This window comes from Microcebus murinus, chromosome 4, assembly GCF_040939455.1.
Source record: "Microcebus murinus isolate Inina chromosome 4, M.murinus_Inina_mat1.0, whole genome shotgun sequence".
NCBI classification, from domain to species: Eukaryota; Metazoa; Chordata; class Mammalia; order Primates; family Cheirogaleidae; genus Microcebus; species Microcebus murinus.
Window position 1 is genome coordinate 3,357,816 of NC_134107.1, and position 20,513 is coordinate 3,378,328.

Consider the following 20,513-nt stretch of genomic DNA (forward strand, 5'->3'; position numbering starts at 1 on the left):
CGCGGGAAGCTCCCCCGGCTCCCTGTGGAGCAGGCGCTCGGAGCTGCAGCCCCGAGGAGCGCGCCCGGGCCGGGCGGCACAGGGAGGCCTTGGTCCCTCGGAGGCCGAGGCTGTGCTGGGACCACTGGTCAGGGCAGAGGGGACCGAGTTCCCCAAACGCAGGGCGTGGTGCCCCGACTTGGCAGAAACCAGAAGCCGTGAAACGGGCCGAGCTGCCCCCTCCCAGACCCCACGGCAGCCCCGAGGGAGGGTCCCCAGCTCCCACCGCTGCAGGAGGATGGCCGTGGGCAGGGGGCACGGGGGCAGACGGAACGGCAGGCGGCAGCACCGCCCCGCTGGCTGGCTGGGGAAGGAGACACCAGCGCCGGCCGAGCTGGCAGGAGCCACCGTCTCCCCTGCTGCCCCTGCCAGGCACGGCCCCCGCGGGCACCCCCCCCCCCAGTGCTCCCGGCACTGCCCGCAGCCCGGGCTGTGGGGAAGACGGGATGGGGACGGTGCCGGACGGGGGCCCCAGAGACGCCAGCTCCGGCCCGGGCCAGGCCTCTCCTGATCCACCTGCAGGTGGGGAGGCTCCGGCGGGAAGGGCCTGTCCCCGCTGGCCCTGCCTTCTCCCCACGGGGCGTCCGTGGCAGGTGCGGGGGGGGGGGAGAGGGCGTGGCGACCAGGACCAGCACGGCCTCCTCCGGGTAGGCCGGCGATGCTGAGGTTGCAGGGCCACCCCTCGGCCTCCACAGCCTCCTGGGCAGGTGGGACTGTGCCCTCCTTACAGAAGGGGAAACTGAGGCTCAGCCAGGGCTGTGCCTGTGCCCTGCACAAGCACCTTTCAGCGCCACTGCGGAGGACGTGGGGACTGGATGCTGCGCCTCGACAGCCGTGCCCAGGCGTGTGCATGCCGGCAGGGAGGCCGCCACCCGCGGGCCCTGGGCTGGGGACGGGCTGCAGCCTGGCCCAGAAAACCCCTGCCGGAGGGCAGAGCTCAGGGCGGCTCTGCCGCGACGCCGGGCAGCGCACAGGCCCTCCCGGAGGGACAGGTGACCCGGGACAGGGAGAGCCGCGAGCCCCCGCCACACGCAGGCCGGAATCCGGAACTTTCCCCCCCGTTTCCTGTGGGGGCAGGGCTCGTCCTCCTGGGCTGGAGAACAAATAAAACCAGGTCAAGTGCAGGAAACCACTTTTCTCAACCTCACTGGAAAGGTGTCGTCCTTCCGGCAGGAGCTACGAAGAGACCCCAGGTCGGCAGGGCCCGGCCCTCCCCGCCCCGTGTCCCGAGGCCGGGGGGCCTGTGACACGGAGCCTGCCGCAATAAGCGACGTCATTTCAGCGATGAAAAAAAATCCAGGAGGAAGGACCGCATCTTCCGCGCACCTCTGAGAGCGGCCACGGCCAGGGCCCCGGCAGGGGCGGTGGGGGCCGCGGGAGACCCGCTCGGAGGTGGCGCGGCCACTTGGGGAGACAGCTCGGCAGACCACGCCCTCGCCGGGGGGCCCGGCACCCGCACACTGGCAGTCACCCAGAGGCAGCGAGAGCTCGCGCCCGCGCGGCGCCTGCCCACGGCCGGAGCGGCTCTGCCCGTCGCCGCCTCAACTCGGCAGCAGCCCAGACGTCCTTCAGCAGGTGGACGGACAAACGAGCTTCCCGCGTCCAGACGGCGGACGGTATTCGGCAACCCAAAGAAACGAGCCACAAAGCCACGAAAATTTGGACCCCAACCCACTGAAGGGAGAAATAAAGCCGAGCCACGAGAAGACACGCAGGAACCACACGCGCGTGGCACCAAGGGGGCGCGGTCCGCCCGACGAGGCCGCCGCCGAGGGGGCGCGGTCCGCCCGACGAGGCCGCCGCCGAGGGGGCGCGGTCCGCCCGACGAGGCCGGTGCCGAGGGAGCGCGGTCCGCCTGACGAGGCCGCAGACGGAACATTTAGTTGCTTGGCTAATCTCTATTTATAGTAAAGATGGGGTCTCGCTCTTGCTCAGGCTGGTCTCGCACCCGAGCTCAAGCGATCCTCCCGCCTCGGCCTCCCAGAGTGCTGGGATTACAGGCGTGAGCCACCACACCCAGCCAAAAATACACTCCTTAATTAAAAAAAAAAAAAAAAAGTCATGTCTTCTACCTGCCTACTCAGTAATACCAGCAAAAGCCAACCTGGATCATTAAAACTGTTTTATTTTAGGCCTGAAATTAGATTTGGGAACAGCTTATGATCCGCGCCCTCGCAGAAGCAGAACCTGCGGGGCTGCGGGTCAAGCGGAGGGCGACCGGGAGGAAATTTACTGAGGAAAGGACAAAACCGTCCTCCTGGCACGGGGGCTGCTCGCACCTCAGCGGCTGACCCAGCCCTCCCAACCCCTGCTGCAGCTCCAGGGTGGGAGAGCAGCGTCCGCAGGGCAGAAGGCCTGGCTTAGCCTCGGGGGCCCGGAAGACCCTCCCTCGTGGCCCGAGCCCACGCCAGCCACACGACCCCTCGCCGCCCCGGAGTGCGCGGCAGCCAGGGCCTGGGCGAGCGGGGAGGGCTCGCAGACGGGCGCAAAGACTGCGCGTGGAAGGCGCCAAGACCCGGGCGGGCTGGGGCTGCCCCCTCCTCCACGCTCCCGGGCCACATACACCCAAGCCCGGGGCCGCGGAAGGCCTGGCCTCAGACCCCCTCGCGGCAGGAGGAGCAGGCCCCGGGAACGAGAACGGCACACGGGCCGCCGGCCGCTGCCGGGAGCGGGAAGCACAGCTCCTGCCTCAGGGCCCGAGAGCGGACCCGAGAAGACTCAGGTCCGGTCCGGCGTCTGCCGCGTGAAAGCCGCGTGACCTCGGCAGGAGACCTGGCCTCTTCTGCACTCCGTCACACGGGCCCGGCCATCTGACGCGCCAGCCTGCCGAGACGGCACACTGGGAACGTGAGCGGGACCCCACCATGGACGGGACCCCCACACAGACAGGACCCCCACACGCACGGGACGGCCAGCACCGGCCTCAGAGTCCACATGCTGGAAAGCAAAGCAGCACTCTTTACAATGAAACAGCACAACACAACGACACACCGGCCACGGGTAAGGCCCTGGCAGCCCCACAGACCCCGGGTTGGGGAGACGGCCCCTCAGCCCGCCGTGTGGTCTTGGCTGAAGAACTTGACACCTGTGAGAGTCAGTCTGCTCATCTGTGAAACGGGAATGACCTCCTCCTCCAGGCTTTCAGGGGCTGCAGTCGGGACCTGGTGACGGTTAGCCCTCCCGGGGGCCAGGGCAGCACGACCTCACGCTAGCTGCTCTTTCGTGGGGGCACGACACGCAGGCCACGTGGGACAAAGGCCGGGGAGCCCCCACCAGGGGCCACTGGAGAGACAGTCCCTGACAAAGGGAGGAAGAGCGGGGCTGAGGACGCCACCTGGCCACAGCACCTGCTCAGCGACCCTTCCCAGACTTCAGCGATGGCCTCAAATACAAACGACATTCAGCATGGTGACAGTAAGCCCATTAAAAAAGTGCTCGTTTGGCCGGGCACGGAGGCTCACGCCTGTAATCCTAGCACTCTGGGAGAGTTCAAAAGCAGCACGAGTAAGAGCGAGACCCCCGTCTCTACTAAAAATAGAAAGACATCATTAATTGGCCAACTAAAAGAATATATAGAAAAAAATTAGCAGGGCATGGTGGCGCATGCCTGTGGTCCCAGCTACTCAGGAGGCCGAGGCAGGAGGATCGCTCGAGCCCAGGAGTTTGAGGTTGCTGTGAGCGAGGCTGACGCCGTGGCACTCACTCTAGCCTGGGCAACAAAGTGAGACTCTGTCTCAAAAAACAAACAAATGAACAAACAAACAAACAAGTGCTCGTTCAAGTAAAACGTGAGACTGTCAGCCGCGCTCCTGCTCCCGCCCGCGACGCCCAGGATGCAGGAGTGGCCGAGAGGACGCCTGGGTCTGTGGCCGAGCCCGTCAGGCTCCCTGAAGGGTGGGCAAGAGGACGCCTGGGTCAGTGACTGAGCCCGTCAGGCTCCCCGAAGGCTGGACGAGAGGACGCCTGGGTCTGTGGCCGAGCCTGTCAGGCTGTCCCGAAGGCTGGCCGAGAGGACGCCTGGGTCTGTGACTCCCCGCCGGTGACTTGTGGGGTCTCACACACCAAACCCAGCTTCCCCCCAGGGAACCGGCCCTCCCAGGGGGAGAGGAGAGCCGCGGCCCCTCAAGGAAGCAGCCGTGCGCTGAGGCAGGAGGATCACTTGAGCCCGGGAGTTGGAGGTTGCTGTGAGCGAGGCTGACACCATAATACTCACTCTAGCCTGGGCAACAAAGTGAGACTTTGTCTCAAAGAAAAAAAAAAATAAGTCACACAGAAAACGGGCGCGACGGCTCCTCTGCAGGCGCCCTGCCACGGCCGGGCAGCGAGGCTGGCGTGTGAGCTGTCTGTCTTCTCCCCACCGGCACGCCCCTCGGGCTGCAATGAGAAACGCACCTCACGCAAAGCCCGCCTGCTCGGGGACACCCTCCGAGCCACCGGCTGCCCCGTCGACAGCCCCCGGGGATCCACACCGCCCCGAGCACCGAGGAGCCGGCGGCCTGGGCATCTGAGACGCCTGCACCCAGGGGCGCCCCAGGCCTTGTGGGGACAGTCTGGGCCACCAGGGCCGTGGAGGCAGCCGGTCTCCATGGCCGAACCCTGGGTGCCGAGAGGCCCAGAGGGCAGACATGCTGGCACCTGGGGAAAGGGAAGCCGCTGCCCTGCCGGCCCCTCCCGCCACCCCAGCCACGGCGCTTTCTTCTGGCCCACCCGAGCCGGCCTGACGGCGGGCGCGACCCCAGCCGGGCAGGCTCTGGCGGGCTGTCAGGACGGCTCGGCAGCCTCCGCTGGCTTCTGCAGCCAGGCTCTGTGCCAAGGGTGCTGAGGCCTGGGGCTAGGGGACCCGGCCACGCCCTCCCCGGGGCTTGGGGACCCGGCCACGGCCGCTGCTCCTCCCACACCCAAGCTGGGGGGAGGCAGAGCAGCGGGCGGGCTGGGGCGCCAGCGCCGGGCACACACCCGACACTTCTCCTGGATGGCGGCCACGCGCTTTCTGCCTCGCCCAGGGCTCCCCGCTTTCCACGGCCTTGGAGAAGCGGCTCCTCCCCGGGCCAGACCGGACGCAGCCGGGCAGGGGAGGGAGGCACCAGGTGCGAGGTGGGTGGCGAGCCACTTTGGAACGCAGCTCCCTGAACCCCCAACACCCCCGGACGGGGAAAGCGAGGTGAGGAGGGGTGAGGCTGCACGGCAAGAGGGGCCACGGAGCGGGAAACTGAGCCCCCGAGGGTGACACCACTGTACGGCTGGGTGCCCCACCTGGGTCGTGCTCTGCTCTCTGCTCGTGCAATCGGCACGCAGCGGGGGCATGACACAGCCCGGCCGCCGGCCGTCCTCAGACACCCAGGAGTTGAGTCCGAGCCCACTGGCCTGGCCTCCCTCCCAGCCCAGCACCCATGTGTGCCCGGCCTGCCGGCCCAGGGCCCGGGCCATGCCGTGGGCAGCTGCTAGGCCTGCAGGCTGCGGGGAGACAGCCCTGGCACCGTCGTGGTGACGGCCCTGCGGGCACTGCCCAGCGTCCGTCCGGGCCTCGATGGATTCACAAGCCAGAAGCCCGGACCAGGGAGGGAGAGGACGGGGCAGCGGTGAGGACGCCAGGACGAGCTGCCGTCAGAGCCACGCCCCGGAGCACAGGCCCCGGCGAGCTGTCCCCACTCGAGAGGGGACAGGGGTCCACACCCCATCAGCCCACGCCTCTGCTCACCTCGCACGGGCTCGCCCTGCTCACCCAGGCCGCGGCAAAGCTGGTGCGGCGGCGGCTCATCAAGCTCCTGGGCTCAGAAAGGAAAAGGGGCCCTCCCCACAGAGAGATGGCGGGGGGAGGGTCAGGGCCCTCTCATCAATCCCACCTCCAGGCCAGATGCTGCCTCAGAACCCTTCTCAACACAACTCCGCGTCCTGCCTAGGAGGAGCTGGCCCACAGGACGGAGGATTCGCAGACCACGGGGTCACGGGGCTCCAGGCCCAGGGCCCCAACCAGCAGGACCCTGTGCCCAGACGAGGGAGCTGGGGTGGCCCGGTGCCGAGCCCAGAGCAGGGCAGGAAGGAGCCGGATGCGACCTGCTGGTGCCGACCGTCTCCTGCCACTCGCCGTGCCCGGCGTGGGCCGAGCATGCCGCGCGGGAACAGGCAGGCATCTGCGAGCACCCGACTCCAAAAATAGTGCTGCCAGGGGAGGAAGGCACTCTCTCTTCCCGCTGCGACCTGCCCCTGCCCTCAGACGCCTCCCTGCGTGCTCCCCTGCCCAGCCTGCTGCGGGTCAAGGGTCACACCCAGCTCTGAAAAGGGAGAGATGACACCCGAGATAAGAAGAGCACAAACAGGCCACTGCCGCTGACACGACCCAGAAGCCGCAGAGACCTGCCCAGGAAGCCTCCCGTATCTGGCGCAGAATCTGACCTAGCGGCACCTGTCCTGGGCAGAGAGCGCTCTACAAGCTTCTGAGCACCCCCAGCCCAGGGCGAGCTCGCCCCCGCTAGGGGCGACACCTGCCTGCCCACCACCCCCGCCCGAAGCCATGGTCTCGTGGTGGTTCCCGGTGTACCCTGTGCCCCTCCCGCAGGGAGCTCGGCCACGTGGGGGCAGGGGCTTCACCCCTCCTGCCGGCCGATGGCCACGGGGCGCACTTTGGAAAAGCACCCTCGGGAACCACCAAACCCTCACGTGGTGTCAGCCCTCTGCGGAGGCCGCCAGCCCGACCACGCGATCTCGGAGCGGAGGGCGAAAGACCGGGCCGGAGCCCAGCTAGAACCGGCCGGAGTCCTGCAGGGCCCAGCGTGCCCCCTGGAGGCGGACACCCCATGGGGCAGAAGGACCCAAAGGCCGTCCCCACGCCCACGGTGACACGTGCACATCGGTCCTTCAGGCTGTGCTCGACTGTCTTGCTTTCGGTTCCAACAGTCACAGCCAGGTCACGAGCAAAACGGCTGGTCGGTCCCCCGCAAGCTACGCCATCCCCAGGAACACCAGGGGCTTGCCCCAGGGACGAGAGGCGTTTTGAGTCCGCACAAGGTCAAGATGGGGGTTGGCGGCCAGGAGGGGAGCCTGGCCCAGGTGGACACCCTCAGATTCGAGGCCCGGCCTCACCTGCGCTGTGTGACCTGGGGTCAGCCATCACTCTCCAGGGGTCCCACCAGGGAAGAAAGGAGCAGGAATGAAGGGACCCTGCGGACCAAGCCCGGCCCCAGGACAGCAGGTCCAGTGGCACGCCAAGTCCGCCCACCACACACCCAGCCCGGCAACCTGGGCCGGCAGCTGGCAAGCTCTTCCCCCGAGGGGCCAGAGAGTCAGAGTCTCGGGCTTGGCAGGCTGGACGGTGCCTGTCGCCAAGACCGCAGCAGAAACAGCCATGGGGGACAGGAGAGTTGATAGGCGAGGTACGTCCCAATAAAACTTTATTTACAAAGACGGGCGGTGGGCAGCACCTGTCTCTCAGGGAGTGGTTGACCAACCCGATTTAGACTCTGAGGCCCACTGAGGCCACGCCGTGACAGCCCGCTCTGTCGGTGACCCTCCCTGCTTCTGCTGGACTGCAACGGCGGCAGCACTCCGGAAGCCTTGGGGCTGGGCGGCCGCCGCGGTGGGCGGAGCCCATGGGCCTCGCCTTCCTCAGGGGCACAAAAAGAGGTCCCTGTCACCTCTACTACTGCTCCCACGGGGAAACAGAGCCACCAGGGAGCTGGCAGCAGCCTGGCTCCCCATCGGGACCCCAGGAAAGCATGTCGGAGACGCCGGGCCCTTCCCCAGGGCAGCCCTGTCCCGGGGAGGCTGCGTGGAGCTCACCTCCGCCCCTGCAACCTGGGTCCCCGCCCTTGAGGCGCCCTGCTGGGACGTGTAAGTCACTCCTCGAGACGTGGGGGGACCACGAGGCCCACAGCAGAGAGCCGAGTTTCCCTAAAAAGTCACTGTTTTAGAAAAGGGGGAGGGAAAGAAGGAAGTCCTGACCCAGCTGACCCCCTCGGGCCGGTGGGAGATGAGGCCACCCCCAGCCTTCGGGGTTCTTAGTGGGGGGACACCACCCCCACTAGGGAGGGCAGCAAGAAGGGGCAGCCGCCCCAACCCAGCCCCTAGACCCCCAGACCAGCAGAGCGTGGACTAAGGAGCCCCCAGGGTGAGCACAGACCGTGACACGGGGCTGGCACATGCGTGCCGGCGCACACGCACACACCTCCCCCGCTGGAGGCGTGGGCTGCTCCCAGCAGGAGGTGGGCCACGGAGTCCCGGGAAGACCCTGCTGCTCCCCCCCTCCCTCTCACCCGCTCCCAGCCAACGCCTCCAGCGGGGCCAGGCGGGGGGCAGCAGCTGGGCCCCACCTCCCCTCGCGGGCAGCACCCGACCCGCAAACCCTGCCTCCCGCCCAGGGGCGAGCCCCTGAGCTGTCCTCCCACCCAGGGCTGATCGAAAGCTCACACGGCAGGGGCTCTGCACCGTCTGCGCTGCCTGCCAGGGAGGCCCCGCAGCCTCACCACATGCGGGCAGAGCCGCGCTCCCCGTCACCTTCGGGACCCTCTGCCTGGCTGAGGGTGCGGGACACGGCAGTCCTGCCACTGGGAGGCTGGGGGGGCACTCAAGGGACTTCCCAACCCTCCCGCTCAGAGAAACTGAGTCCCGACGGGTGCGCCAGCCTTCCAGAAGCAGGGCACGTCCTCGCTGTCACCTCCACTCGGCCCGGCGTCTCCAGACCCCCTTCTCAGCAGGGCCCACGTGACCCAGCTCGAGGCCTTCCGTCGGGCACGGCCTGAAGCCAGGGCCAGCCCGCCTCGAGCTTGGGTCCCATGAGTCCCCGCTGTGCTCACGGCAGCTGAGGCCAGGTTCTGTCACCTGTCACAGGTGACCAGGTGACTCCTGAGCCAGTCCCTGGCCAACTAGGCATCAGTGCCCTCCCGGGAGAGTTACGTGCAGCAACACGTCAGGGCATTTCCGTTGCTCCAAGACCACCTCACGCTTATTCGGGTGCCTACTAGCGAGAAAACTAAGTCGTCCCTGCTACTCGGGAGGCTGAGGCAGGAGGATCGCTGAGCCCGGGAGTTCAAGGCTGCAGTGAGCTATGATGACGCAACGGCACCCCAGCCTGGACTACAGAGCAAGACTCTTGTCTCAAAAAAATAAAAAGTAAAATCAAAACAAAACCCTAACAGAGCGCCGAGGGAGAGGCTATTTAGATCTAGAGGGCTCTGCTCTCTCGGGTCGTCTGCGGGACAAGGAGAGCCCCTGGCGTCTCCTCCTGCCCACGCCACGAAGCAGGATTCTGTGCAACCTCTGCGGCATCGCCCGGGGAAACTGAGGCTAGGGGAGGACACCAGTGGCCCGGGGCCCCAGGCTGTTGGTGGAGCTGGCCAGCTCGGATCCGCCTGATCCCAACGTGCAGGGAGACGCCTCCTCGTGAAGACGCTTTTGCCGGGCACCCGGCGCTGCTACGACCGGCGGGCCCGAGGCGGAACGGGCTGGCGTGGGGGGCGCACACCCGGGGGAGGCCGGCAGGGCCTCGGTCTCCTCCTCTGAAGAGGTGGGATCCTGCTGCGGCCCTCTCGCCGCAGCCCCTTGTTTCCCAAAGGCAGGGAAGGCCGAGGGGCTGAGCGCTCCAGGCCGCCTGCCGCAGGGCGTCAGGGAACGCGGGGAAGCGGCGCAGAGAAGCCGCTGAGGCCCTCACGTGGCATCCCCCGCACTCGGATGTCATCGCCCACCCGCAAGGCAGACTTGGGGCGATTTCCGTCTCGGGAAGCAGCGCCCCCAGCCCCCGGGTCCTCCAGCATCCAGGGCGCCCATGGTCCAGAAACCGCCACTGGGCCGGTCTACACCAGCGTGGCACCAGAAATCTGCGGTCTGATGGTCACCCGGCAAAGGACGCGATCCAGGAACCAGGAAGGGAAGGCTGCTGGCTGCCAGCGCGGCCACACCCGCTAGAATCCACCTTCCCACCGCTCAGGAAGACATGGGCTCTGGCCGGAAGCACCTCGGCACCTCGGCAGCGCAGGCACAGCTTCCGCAGCCCCGACCACCGCGACACACCCCCACCGCCACAACACGCACCCACCCACCATGACACGCGCCCACCCGCCACGACACGCACCCCCACCGCCACGACACGCACCCCCACCGGCACGACACGCACCCCCACCCGCCACGACATACCCACCCGCCACGACACGCACCCCCACCGGCACGACACCCCCACCGGCACGACACGCGCCCACCTGCCACGACACGCACCCCCTGCAGGAGCCCAGCCGAGAGTCAGTCCAGCGCCGGCCACGCACCGGCACCTCCTCTGGCCCTGCACGAACTCGGCCCTCCCCCTGGCAAACAGACCCAGCGCGGGCAGAACAGTAAGGCCAGGTGTGCTCAGACATTTCCGCCATGTGGCCAGAACACAGAAAGGTTAGAAATGTCCACCTCCGCTGCCGGGCGCGGTGGCTCATGCCTGTAATCTCAGCGCTCTGGTAGGCCGAGGTATTTGAGCTCAGGAGTTCGAGACAAGCCTGAACAAGAGTGAGACCCCGTCTCTGCAAAAAATAGAAAAAAAAAAACAACAAAAAAAAAACTAACCAGAGTGGTGGTGTTCACCTGCAGTCCGGGCTACTCGGGAGGCTGAGGCAGGAGGATCGCTTGAGCCCAGGAGTTTGAGGTTGCTGTGAGCGAGGCTGGCGCCACAGCACTCTAGCCTGGGTGAGAGTGAGACTCAGAGTGAGACTGTCTCCAAAAAAAAAAACAAAACAGGAGTTCCTTAACCTGTGATAGAAATGTAGGAAAAAATAAAGCCAAATATGCCAAAAAGTATTCCAAAATAAATAAATAAATAAAAGAAAAAGACATAAATTATAAAAAATAAAATTAAGTTAAAAACCAAAATAATAAGAGAAGACAGAAATTAAATTTTTATTAAGAAAATAAAATTAAAACAATAAACAAAACAGGAGTTCCTCCATCCCACGAACGACGCCTGGACCTGAGGCGCCCTCCCTCCAGACGGCCTGCAGGAAGCCAAAAACCGTGTCCTGCCGCCCTGGCCGGGGAGGGGCCCAACTCCGGAGGATATAATTAGCATCAGACTCCAGTGCTCGTGGACCCTTCAGGTGGCAGCAGATCTCTACGACGCTCTTATATGGGGGAACAGTCTCCTTTCAGATGGCTTATTTGGACACCAGGTTTTTTTTTTTTTTATTAAAAAGCAAAGTGTGGCCAGGCGTGGTGGCTCACCACCGCAGCACTAGCACTTTGGGAGCCTGAGGTGCAAGGATCACCTGAGGCCAAGAAAGAGTTCAAGAGCAGCCTAAGCAACACAGCAAGACCCCACCTCCACAAAACAACAGAAAACTTATCCAGGTGGTGGTGGCGCGTGCCTGTAGCCCCAGCGACTCCGGAGGCTGAGGCAGGAGGATCGCTGGAGCCCAGGAGTCTGAGGTTGCCGTGAGCTAGGATCACACCACTGCGCTCCAACAAGGGCAACAGAGCAAGACCCTGTGTCACAAAAAAAGGAAAAAGATAAAAAAGGCAAAGGGATATCCCAGAAAAATGGATGGTTTTGAAATAATAAAAAAAAAAAGCGAAGTGACAAAACAACTGCCCGCCACAGCGGTCTCACCTGCAGGCCGGGGTGCTGTGGGGGCACTGTTCCAAGCGTCCCCTCGGGCTCCGTGGCTGCCCGTGGAGATAAGACCCACAGACCAGGAGAAAATGCCAACAACCCTAGCCGTGAGGGCAGAAAGTGGGGAGCAAAGCCCTGAAAACGAAGAACACAGAAGAGGCCAAAGGCCCAAAGCACAGCACCAACTATCAGCGCGTGCCCTGCCGCCCCCGGCGGGTTTCTGAAAGCGGCTCTCCTCTGCGTCCGCCTGCTCCAAACCCAGAGCCCGGTGGAGTGCGGGACCGGGCCTGTCTCCCAGGCCGCCTGGTTCCTCCCTCCAGGTCTCCCGGCGCTGTCACAGCCCGGAGTGACGTCAGAACTAATTCAAGGGTGCTGAACTCTGGCCCCGCCGATGAGTCAGCGGAGGGGTGGGTTTCCCGAGAGCGGCCTGCCAGCCTGCTGTTTACACACAGCCTCGGCCGGGACGCAGGACAGGACGCAGCCTGGGGCACGGTCAAGGGTCACGGCTGAGGGCGCGGCTTGGTCCCTGTCACACCCCTCCACCTGCCCCTGCAGAGATGCCGGCTGGGACCCCACAGGCTCCGGCGGGATCGTCCCCTGCCAGCGCCTTGCCTTCCGGGAGACTCGACCCACCCAGAACTACGCACGCCCACCCTGGAACACACGGACCGACCCCACGGGCCAGCCGGGTGGCGGCACTGAGGCCGGGTGCCCACGCCCGCCCGTCTGCCCCACGACCCACCCAGAACCACCCACGCCCACCCTGGAACACACGGACCGACCCCACGGGCCAGCCGGGTGGCGGCACTGAGGCCGGGTGCCCACGCCCGCCCGTCTGCCCCCCGACCCACCCGGCCCTTCTGGCCCAGCCACAGCCACGATGGCGCCGGGTCTGGGCTCTCGGCTGCTGCCCAGCTGGGAGATCCAGCCCGGCGACTCGGCCTCCCGAGGAGTCCCCACCCACTTCCTCACCTGGGAGCTGGGAACCCGGAAGGCTCCACCACAGGGGCTGGGGGAGGTGGGGGTGGACTAAGTGGGCCCTCCTGGGCAGCACGGCATGGGGGGCCACACTCCGCAGGCGTAGGCTGTTGTCACCTTTAGGCTTTCTCGGGGGAGGGGCGGCACAACCACTCGTGGCACCAACCTCTGGGGCCCCATGGAGGCCCGGAACGCAGGCGCTTCACCAGGGCTGGAGACCGGGGTGTCACTCCCACTCAGAACCCACGTGCCCCGTGACTCAAGCCACCTCCCGACCCCAGACGGGGTCCTGGCTGAGGCAGCCAGTGAAGACAGCCGAGTGCCCTCAGGTGGGTGCCACTGCCCGGGCCACCAGAGCCCTCACCTGCGCCCAGCGAAAACGGGGACCACAAGCTGGCCCAGCGAAAACGGGGACCACAAGCTGGCCCAGCGAAAACGGGGACCACAAGCTGGCCCAGCGAAAACGGGGACCACAAGCTGGCCTTCACCTCGAGGCGGCCAAGAGGACGTGTGCCCGAGGGCGGGCCACGTCTGGGCAGCAGGCGGAGCTGGAGGGAAGCCGCCCCCGCGCGGCACGGCGGGGAGCCCACCGGGAAGAGAAGACACGGCCCGCAGCCATGCGGTGGGAGGGAGGGGACACAGGCTGAATTAGGGCCCCTCCTGCCGCCAGTGCCCAGGGGACATCCACACGGGCCCCCGCGCAGCGCCAGGGTCGCCCGGGGCAGCCCTGGAGAGCCAGCTGCAGGCCTCGCTCCGGGCGTGCCCGCCCCGGACAGGGCGGCGGCTTTGCCCGGGCCCCCAGCTGCGCGCCCCCTCGGCGCCCTGTTCCTCGGCCTCGTTTCCGTGCTGCCACGGCCGCGGCCAGTTCTTCTTCCTGGTTTCCGTGCCACCCTCCCAGGTCGTGATCTGTCTGTTGCCACCAGAGTGTCAGCCGGTGACGCAAGGGGCTGGCCCCGGTCATCTGCGGTGTCCAGCCCGAGAGGTGGCCCCGCGCCGGGCAGGCGCTCAGTCAAATCGGGCTGGATGAGTGAGCCCGGGCACCTGTCTCCGGAAGGCTCCGCAGGAGCCCTGCGAGGGAGCGGGGACCACCCCCCCACGGGAGCCAGCTCGGGGCAGAGCGCCCGGCGCTGAGTGCGAGGGGGTCACTGCTGCGCTGCGGCGGGCGCGGCTTCACTCACCCCTGCCCGGCCCTCGATCCTTCCTGAACAACAGCATGCTCCCCTCCACCAAGGAGCTGGTGACCGAGAGGGGCGGCCGCCCGCAACAGACCCACCCGAGCCCCAGTGACAAAGGCTGACCCAGGCGGGGCGAGGCAGGTGCCCCGGAAGGCCACTCCTCAGAGCAGTCGGAAGAAACTGCTCCAGCAAGGGAGGGACGCCTTCCTGGAGGGACGGCCTGTGTCCACACCTCCCCTCTCTCCTCTTCCAGAAGTGACCTGCCAGAGCAGAAAGGGGGACTCGCGGAGCAGCCGCCTCAGAATGCACTCGGGGTTTCACGCTCGAAGAACAACTGCGTGCCGTCCATGCGGGCTGGGAAGGCCGGCAGCTATGGAGACTCCTCCTCCAGGCTGGCCACCGGGTCTGCACCGGCTTCAAACCCCGCTAAGGGAGAGAAACCATGGGGGCCCCTACCTGGGCTGCTCCTGGTCATCCCAGAGAAAGTTTGGCATCAAGTCCCAGTCCAGCCCGGGCCACGCCTGAATTTGTTTTAAAAGCCTCTCCACAAGTCGCTACTGGCAAGCCACATGATCACAGCGCTGGGGAACAGAAAGCCGCGGCCGCCGGTCGCCAGAGCTGTCCTCGGCAGTAACCAGGACGGTTCTCCAGCCCCACAGTCGGGTTCTTCAAGCCGCCTTCCCCGTGCCCACCTCCCCGGAAACCACGGGCAGCGACAGGGCCACCCCGACCTTGGCTCCGTCCACCACGCTGCCCGACAGGCAGGACTGAATAGCGAAGTTGCCGGCCCATTGAACTGCCAGAGAGCTTTTGAGAAATGTGCAAGTTCGGGTCACCCCAAAACTTAACCCGGCCAGCCAAGGTGCTCTGGGCGGCTCAGAGCAGCTCTTCGGGGAGTCCCTCCTGGCTAGGCGACACCCGGCCACGCACAGCGTGCACAGCCTGACAGTCCGCGGCTCCCTTCACCCTCGCGGGAGGAAGATCCAGCTTAGCGAGGGGATGTAACCAACACCCTAAATTAAAAATAGCAGTGTGACAACACGAGGTGGACGCACAGGCGGGCCTTCCGGACTGGAGCAAGCGAGGGCAGCCTCAGTCGGAGGGCGGGGCTCCCCGTCCCCAAGCACAGGAGACCGTGGTGACCAGGTACCAAGTCTGCCTTGTTTACGTGACTCATGAGGTCTTCCCTGGCTGTGCCTAGGAAAGCCTGCCTTCCTTCGGGACAAGCCAGCATCACCCAGGGAAGAGGGCTCAAGGCCAGAACTCCACCAGGAAGAGAGGCTCGGGCGGGTCATCAGCAGCTGCGGCCACCGCTGCCGCCTCCTCCTCCTCACCTGCAGGGGCGCCTCAGCCTCATCCTGGAGCGTCATTCTGACCAGGTGAGAACCTGCTCTTCCAAAGACGACAAAATCCCCGCTCTATGAAAGGGGAAACTGAGACGCAGAGGCAGGAAGGAAACTGCCCAAAGCAGTAGGAAGAAGCGTGGGAGGGGTGGGCACCCGGAGAGCCGTGGAAACGAAACAGGGGAAGAAATTCCCGGCTTAGCTAATGGTGCTGAACAAGTCCGGGGCAGGAAGAAAGCCACATTCCTTCCTAGTTAGTCTCTCTCCTCACCCGCCCGGGCCCCCCCATCCCCAGTATACACAAACTGTACACACATGCAAGGAGGGGGCCTCCCCAGCCTGGGACCAGGCACACCCCCATCCCCAGCCGCCGTGTAACTGTGAAGCCCCCAGTTTCCAGAGAAAGAGTTAAATCGTTCCCAAACCACTTCCCCTCGGGACCTGGCCGCCCGGCATCTTCAACTTCTGTCCAGACACGGACGGAGGATGCCATGACACAAACAGAAATGGGAAGAGGCAAGTTTCTGACCACAGCCCCACAAGTGCCCAAAAACCAGGCCTGAAAGGAGGTGCAGGGCAGCCTCCCCTCCCCACCCACTGCCAGGTGGCAGAGATGAAGTGCCTCAAACTCCCCCAGATGGGCCTAAATTGGCCCCAGGGAAAAAAGTCAAGAGTCAGCAGCCAGGTGCAGTGGCCAGAACTTCCTCCCGGGTGTCCACGATGCCCAGGGATCCCCCACATATGCCTTTCGGAAAACACCGCAGCCTTCCCCCCCCCCCAACGCTTCCACTCCCCAGAGGTGTGCACCGAGACGGGGTCACCCAGCGGAGGGGGCGCAGGGAGCAGGCTGTCAGTGTCTGCCCAGACTCCCCACCCCAACCGAGAATCAAGAGAGTGAGCCCCACCTGAGGAACTTCACCGGAAAGCACCGAAGCCGGCCCCCAGGTGCAGAGACAGCCCCCCACCCGCACCAAACAGGCCCCCGCAGGTGCCCCGACCACAGTGCCCTGCTGACCCACCCTGCAAGGGACCCAGGCAGAAGAGCCGCTTCCCAGGAGAGGCACCCGCATCGAGTGCCCGTCCCAGGGCCCAGGCGGAGAAGCCCCTAAGCTCGCCCCGACCCCACGGCCCCCACGCCGCGCCGCCAGGTGCGCAGGCCAGTCCCCGCCCCGGTGCCGGGCGGGCCCGGAGAAGCCCCCGACGTCCCCGGGAGCCGCCGCTCGCGCGCCGCTCGCCAGTCAGGGGCGCAAGTCCGGGCCCCTCAGCAGCCCCGGGCCGCCCGCCCGCCGGTGTGGCCTCCCGGCGCCGAGAAGGAAGTGGGTCCGCCGCGCTCCGGGCGGGACGGCCGCCCGCCCCGCCGGCCCCGCCGGCCCCGGGACCCGCGAGCGGCGCCCCGGACCCCGCGCCCCGGCGCCGCGGCGAGGGGGGCGCGAGGCCGGCCCGCGTCCCGCCCGCCGCGCCGGGCCTGGGCCCGCTCACCTGGCTGGCGCGGTAGCTCTCGAAGGCCCTCAGGGCACTGTCGGTGAGCTTCACGTGGAACACCGACACCTTGCTGCCGTCGCTCACGCGCCCGCACGACAGCCCGTAGCTCCGAGCCTCCTTCAGCGCCGCCATCTTGCGCCCGTCGCTCCCCCGCCCCCCGTCCCGGCCCCGGCGCCGGCGCCGGCTGACGCGCTGCATTATTCATAAGACGCCGGCGGCCACGCCCCCTGCGAGCCCCGCGGTGCCAACAGTCGCCGGCGCGCCGCTTACCCACGTGCCGCATTATTCATGAGCCGCGGCTGGCCACGCCCCCTGCGGGCCCGGCACTGGGCGCGCCGTCCGTTCCCTGACGTCCTGCATATTCATAAGGCGCGGGGAGCCCCGCCCCTCCGGGCCCCGGGGGGCGGCCACTTCCGTGCGCGAACTCCGCCTCCACACGCGCACCTCTCCAGGCCCCGCCTCCACGTGGATTATGCATGATCCTGACTCAGCCGGGCGCACCGAAGCCCCGCCCCCAGGCCGCTGACGTGATGCATTATTTATGAGCTCGCTCGAGCCTTCCGTGTTTGGCTACCGTTGAGGGCCCCGGCGAGGGCGTGGAGCGGGCGGGGCCGGCGCAAAACACGTGGGGAGGGGGGGCTCACAGCTGACAGGGCTAGTGGGCGTGGCTATGCAAACGACGCGCGCGTTGGACGCTGGGTTAGCAGAGCGGGCTTCCCTTAAGGAGGCCGGTAGGTGGAGGAGGAGCCTGTAAACTTTGCTTATCATATAAGCAGAATTTTAACAATAAAATCCCACATCCCCACAGGCCCAGAGCGATGGTAGAGTCCAGCTCCATTTAAAAAAAAAAAAAAAAAACTTTTCTGGGTTATAATTTGCATGTAAAATTCCCCTACTTAATTTAAGCTGTTCAGTAGTATTTGGCGCATTCACAATGCTGTGCAACCGCTGCCACGGGCTGCGGTGATTCTAGAACATTCCCATCACCCCTAAAGGTAAATCCAGTCCCCATTTGCAGTCACGCCCACTCCCCTCCCCAGCCGCCGAGAACTTTCCTGTCTCTGGGGATTTGCCTGCTCTGTTTCATGCAAGTGGAATCGTACATCGAGTGGCCTTCTGTGTCTGCCTTCTTCCACTGGGTACAATGTTCTCAAAGTGCATCAAGTCGTTACCAGCGCTTCGTTCCTTTTCATGGCTGCATAATATTTCATATTTTGTTTACCCACTCCTCTGTTGACGGGTGTTTGGGTGCTTCCCCTTTTTCACCATTATGAATAGTACCTGTGCTGACATTCACGTACAAGTTTTTGTGCAGACGGGTGTTTTCCCTTCTCGGGTATACAGCAGCAGATCCTCAGATAATGTTGTTTCGTTATAACGCCGACCGGGGTGGGAACCAATTTCCAGCCAGGGCCGCTGCCCCGGTGGAGTGTGCATGTTCTTCCCCAGTCTATGTGGGATTTCTCCAGGCTACCTTCCACCCCTGAGCCACCAACATAGCTCGGGCCACCCTCAATCCTGCACTGTAATGATTGAGTAAATAGTCATCCCACTTGGTTTTATATAAATCTTTCTCCAATGTATGTATAGCTCACATTTATTTCCATGTTCAACATGAGAGGCAGGCACGGCTATACAGCGTTTTCCCTTAATGTCACAGTTTCCAAGAACCTATAAATGACACTAAGAGAAGACTTACTGTATACCTAAGAGTGGAAGTACTGGGTCTTATGGTGATTCTACATTTAACCTTTTTCTTTTTCTTTTCTTTTCTTCTTTGAGACAGAGTCTCTCTGTTGCCCTGGCTGGAGTGCAGTGGCGTCATCGTAGCTCACTGTAAACTCAAAACTCCTGGGCTCAAGTGAGCCTCCGGACTCATGTACCACCACGCCTGGCTAATTTTTTATATTTTTAGTAGAGATGGGGTCTCGCTCTTGCTCAGGCTGGTCTTGAACTCCTGACCTCAAGCGATCCTCCTGCCTCCATCTCCCAGAGTGCTGGGATTACAGGCGTGAGCCACCTCACGCCCGGCCAGAGCCATCCTGATTGCCCTCCACCACGCCTCCAGTACCTGGGTCCAGAAAGGGACTTCTGAATGTTTTCTCACTGAACACCCCAACACACGGCCCGGCAGCAAATATGTGTTGAATGAATGATTTCCTTTAGTGCCCACAACTTAGCCATCAGCCCACTTTGCAGATGAGGAAACTGAGGCAAGATCTCATGCATTGCTGCAGAGACAACTCCAGCCTGTCTGCACTCTGAGCCGAAGAGCTAGATCTTGACCCTTCACTGGGATCAGCTGGTCCTACAGGGAGAACGCCGTAGTGCTTGCCCGTCCACACTGGCCCGGCCGCCCACTGTCTGTGCCGTGCCAGCTGTTGATCGGGGAGGCTGGGCCAGTAAATACTGAAGCCACAGGGCTGCAGTGCTCGGGAGGGTCACGGAAGGGCAGAAAAAAAAAGGCAGCTGGGGCTTGGAAGATCTGGAGTAAGAAGAGAAGGGTGGGCCGGGCGGGGTGGCTCACGCCTGTCATCCCAGCACTCTGGGAGGCCGAGGCGGGAGGATGGCTCGAGGTCAGGAGTTTGAGACCAGACTGAGCAAGAGCGAGACCCCGTCTCTACTATAAATAGAAAGAAATTAATCGGCCAACTAATATACATATAGAAAAAATGAGCCGGGCGTGGTGGCGCATGCCTGTAGTCCCAGCTACTCGGGAGGCTGAGGCAGGAGGATGGCTTGAGCCCAGGAGTTTGAGGTTGCTGTGAGCGAGGCTGACGCCAAGGCACTCACTCTAGCCTGGGCAACAGAGTGAGACTCTGTCTCAAAAAAAAAAAAAGAAGAAGAAGAAGAGAGAAGGGTGGAGACAGCAAGGCTGCCCACCGGAGGACCACGTGGGAGGATCCGGCTTGAGGGCCGACCGGCTCGCTGTGTGACTTTGGGAAAGGCAGCATGTCTCTCTGAGCCTCTGTGGATTTGCCTGGGAGACGAGCGACAGCAATAATAGCAGCTACCCAGCACTGAGCACTTAACGTGCCCCGGGCTCGTGGCACCTTGGCTTGCCCACTGGCGTGGATGTGGTGGTTTGGACCCATCTGCCAGATGAGGAAACTGAGGCCTGGGAGGGCTGAGGAGAGGGGAGATTCGGAGAGGTTAACCATGCTTGGTCACAGGCCGTCTCTGCACTTCCCGTTTGATTCCCGGTGGCTCTGGACGGGACCCCGAGAACGGCACGGAAAGAAGCGTGGGGCGTCGGCGAGCAGCCACAGGGGCTGGACCGCTGGAGAGGAGACAGACCCGAGCCACGTGCGGCCTCGTGTCCTGAGCCTGGTCGCCCGGGTGGCCAGAGAGCAAGGGCCTGGGAGCGGGGAAGGCACAGGTTCCGGCTCCGGGCCCGACGTGGCAGGCGGCTCCCCTCCCAGGTTATCCGGGGAAGGTGAGGGCCCGATGGTCGCGGCGCTTGTCTGCCGGGACACCCTCATTCTAGGAGGCGGGAGTGGACGGCGGGAGGGAGGCCCCACTGCTGGCCCTGCCGCTCCTGGACCTAACACTAACGGGAGGCCCGGGTTGTGGGGGGACAGCACTAAAGGGAGGCCGGGGCTGTGGGGGGACAGCACTAACGGGAGGCCGGGTTGTGGGGGGACGGCACTAACGGGAGGCCGGGGTTGTGGGGGGACCCGGGGGGCACCTGAGGTCAGTCCTGAGCCGGGCCCGTGGCCTCCAGGCAGAGCCCCGTCCCCCACCCACGCTCTTCAAGGCTGGACGCACACCGGGCTCGGTCCTGCCCCGGGGCCTTTGCACTGGCCGTGACGCCACAGACCCCCGGCCGAGGAGGTCCCCCGGCCCACAGCGTCCCCGAGAGGGGACACCCCCTTCGCAAGCCGCCTCCTGCCCCCGCGCCCTGCCCCCACGGGCGGC

The 20,513-nt window shown here is 64.8% G+C and overlaps 1 protein-coding gene across 1 annotated transcript in view; it reads right to left on the bottom strand.

The window, feature by feature from the left end:
- The window catches only part of ELL (elongation factor for RNA polymerase II), a 48,485-nt gene extending 31,693 nt beyond the window's left edge, over positions 1-16,792 (bottom strand). Inside the window, exon 1 of the mRNA XM_020283867.2 lies at positions 16,593-16,792. Coding sequence (XP_020139456.2) covers positions 16,593-16,727 — 135 coding nt within the window. The 5' untranslated portion in view covers positions 16,728-16,792. The remainder of the gene's footprint in view (positions 1-16,592) is intronic.
- Positions 16,793-20,513: the final 3,721 nt, after the last annotated feature.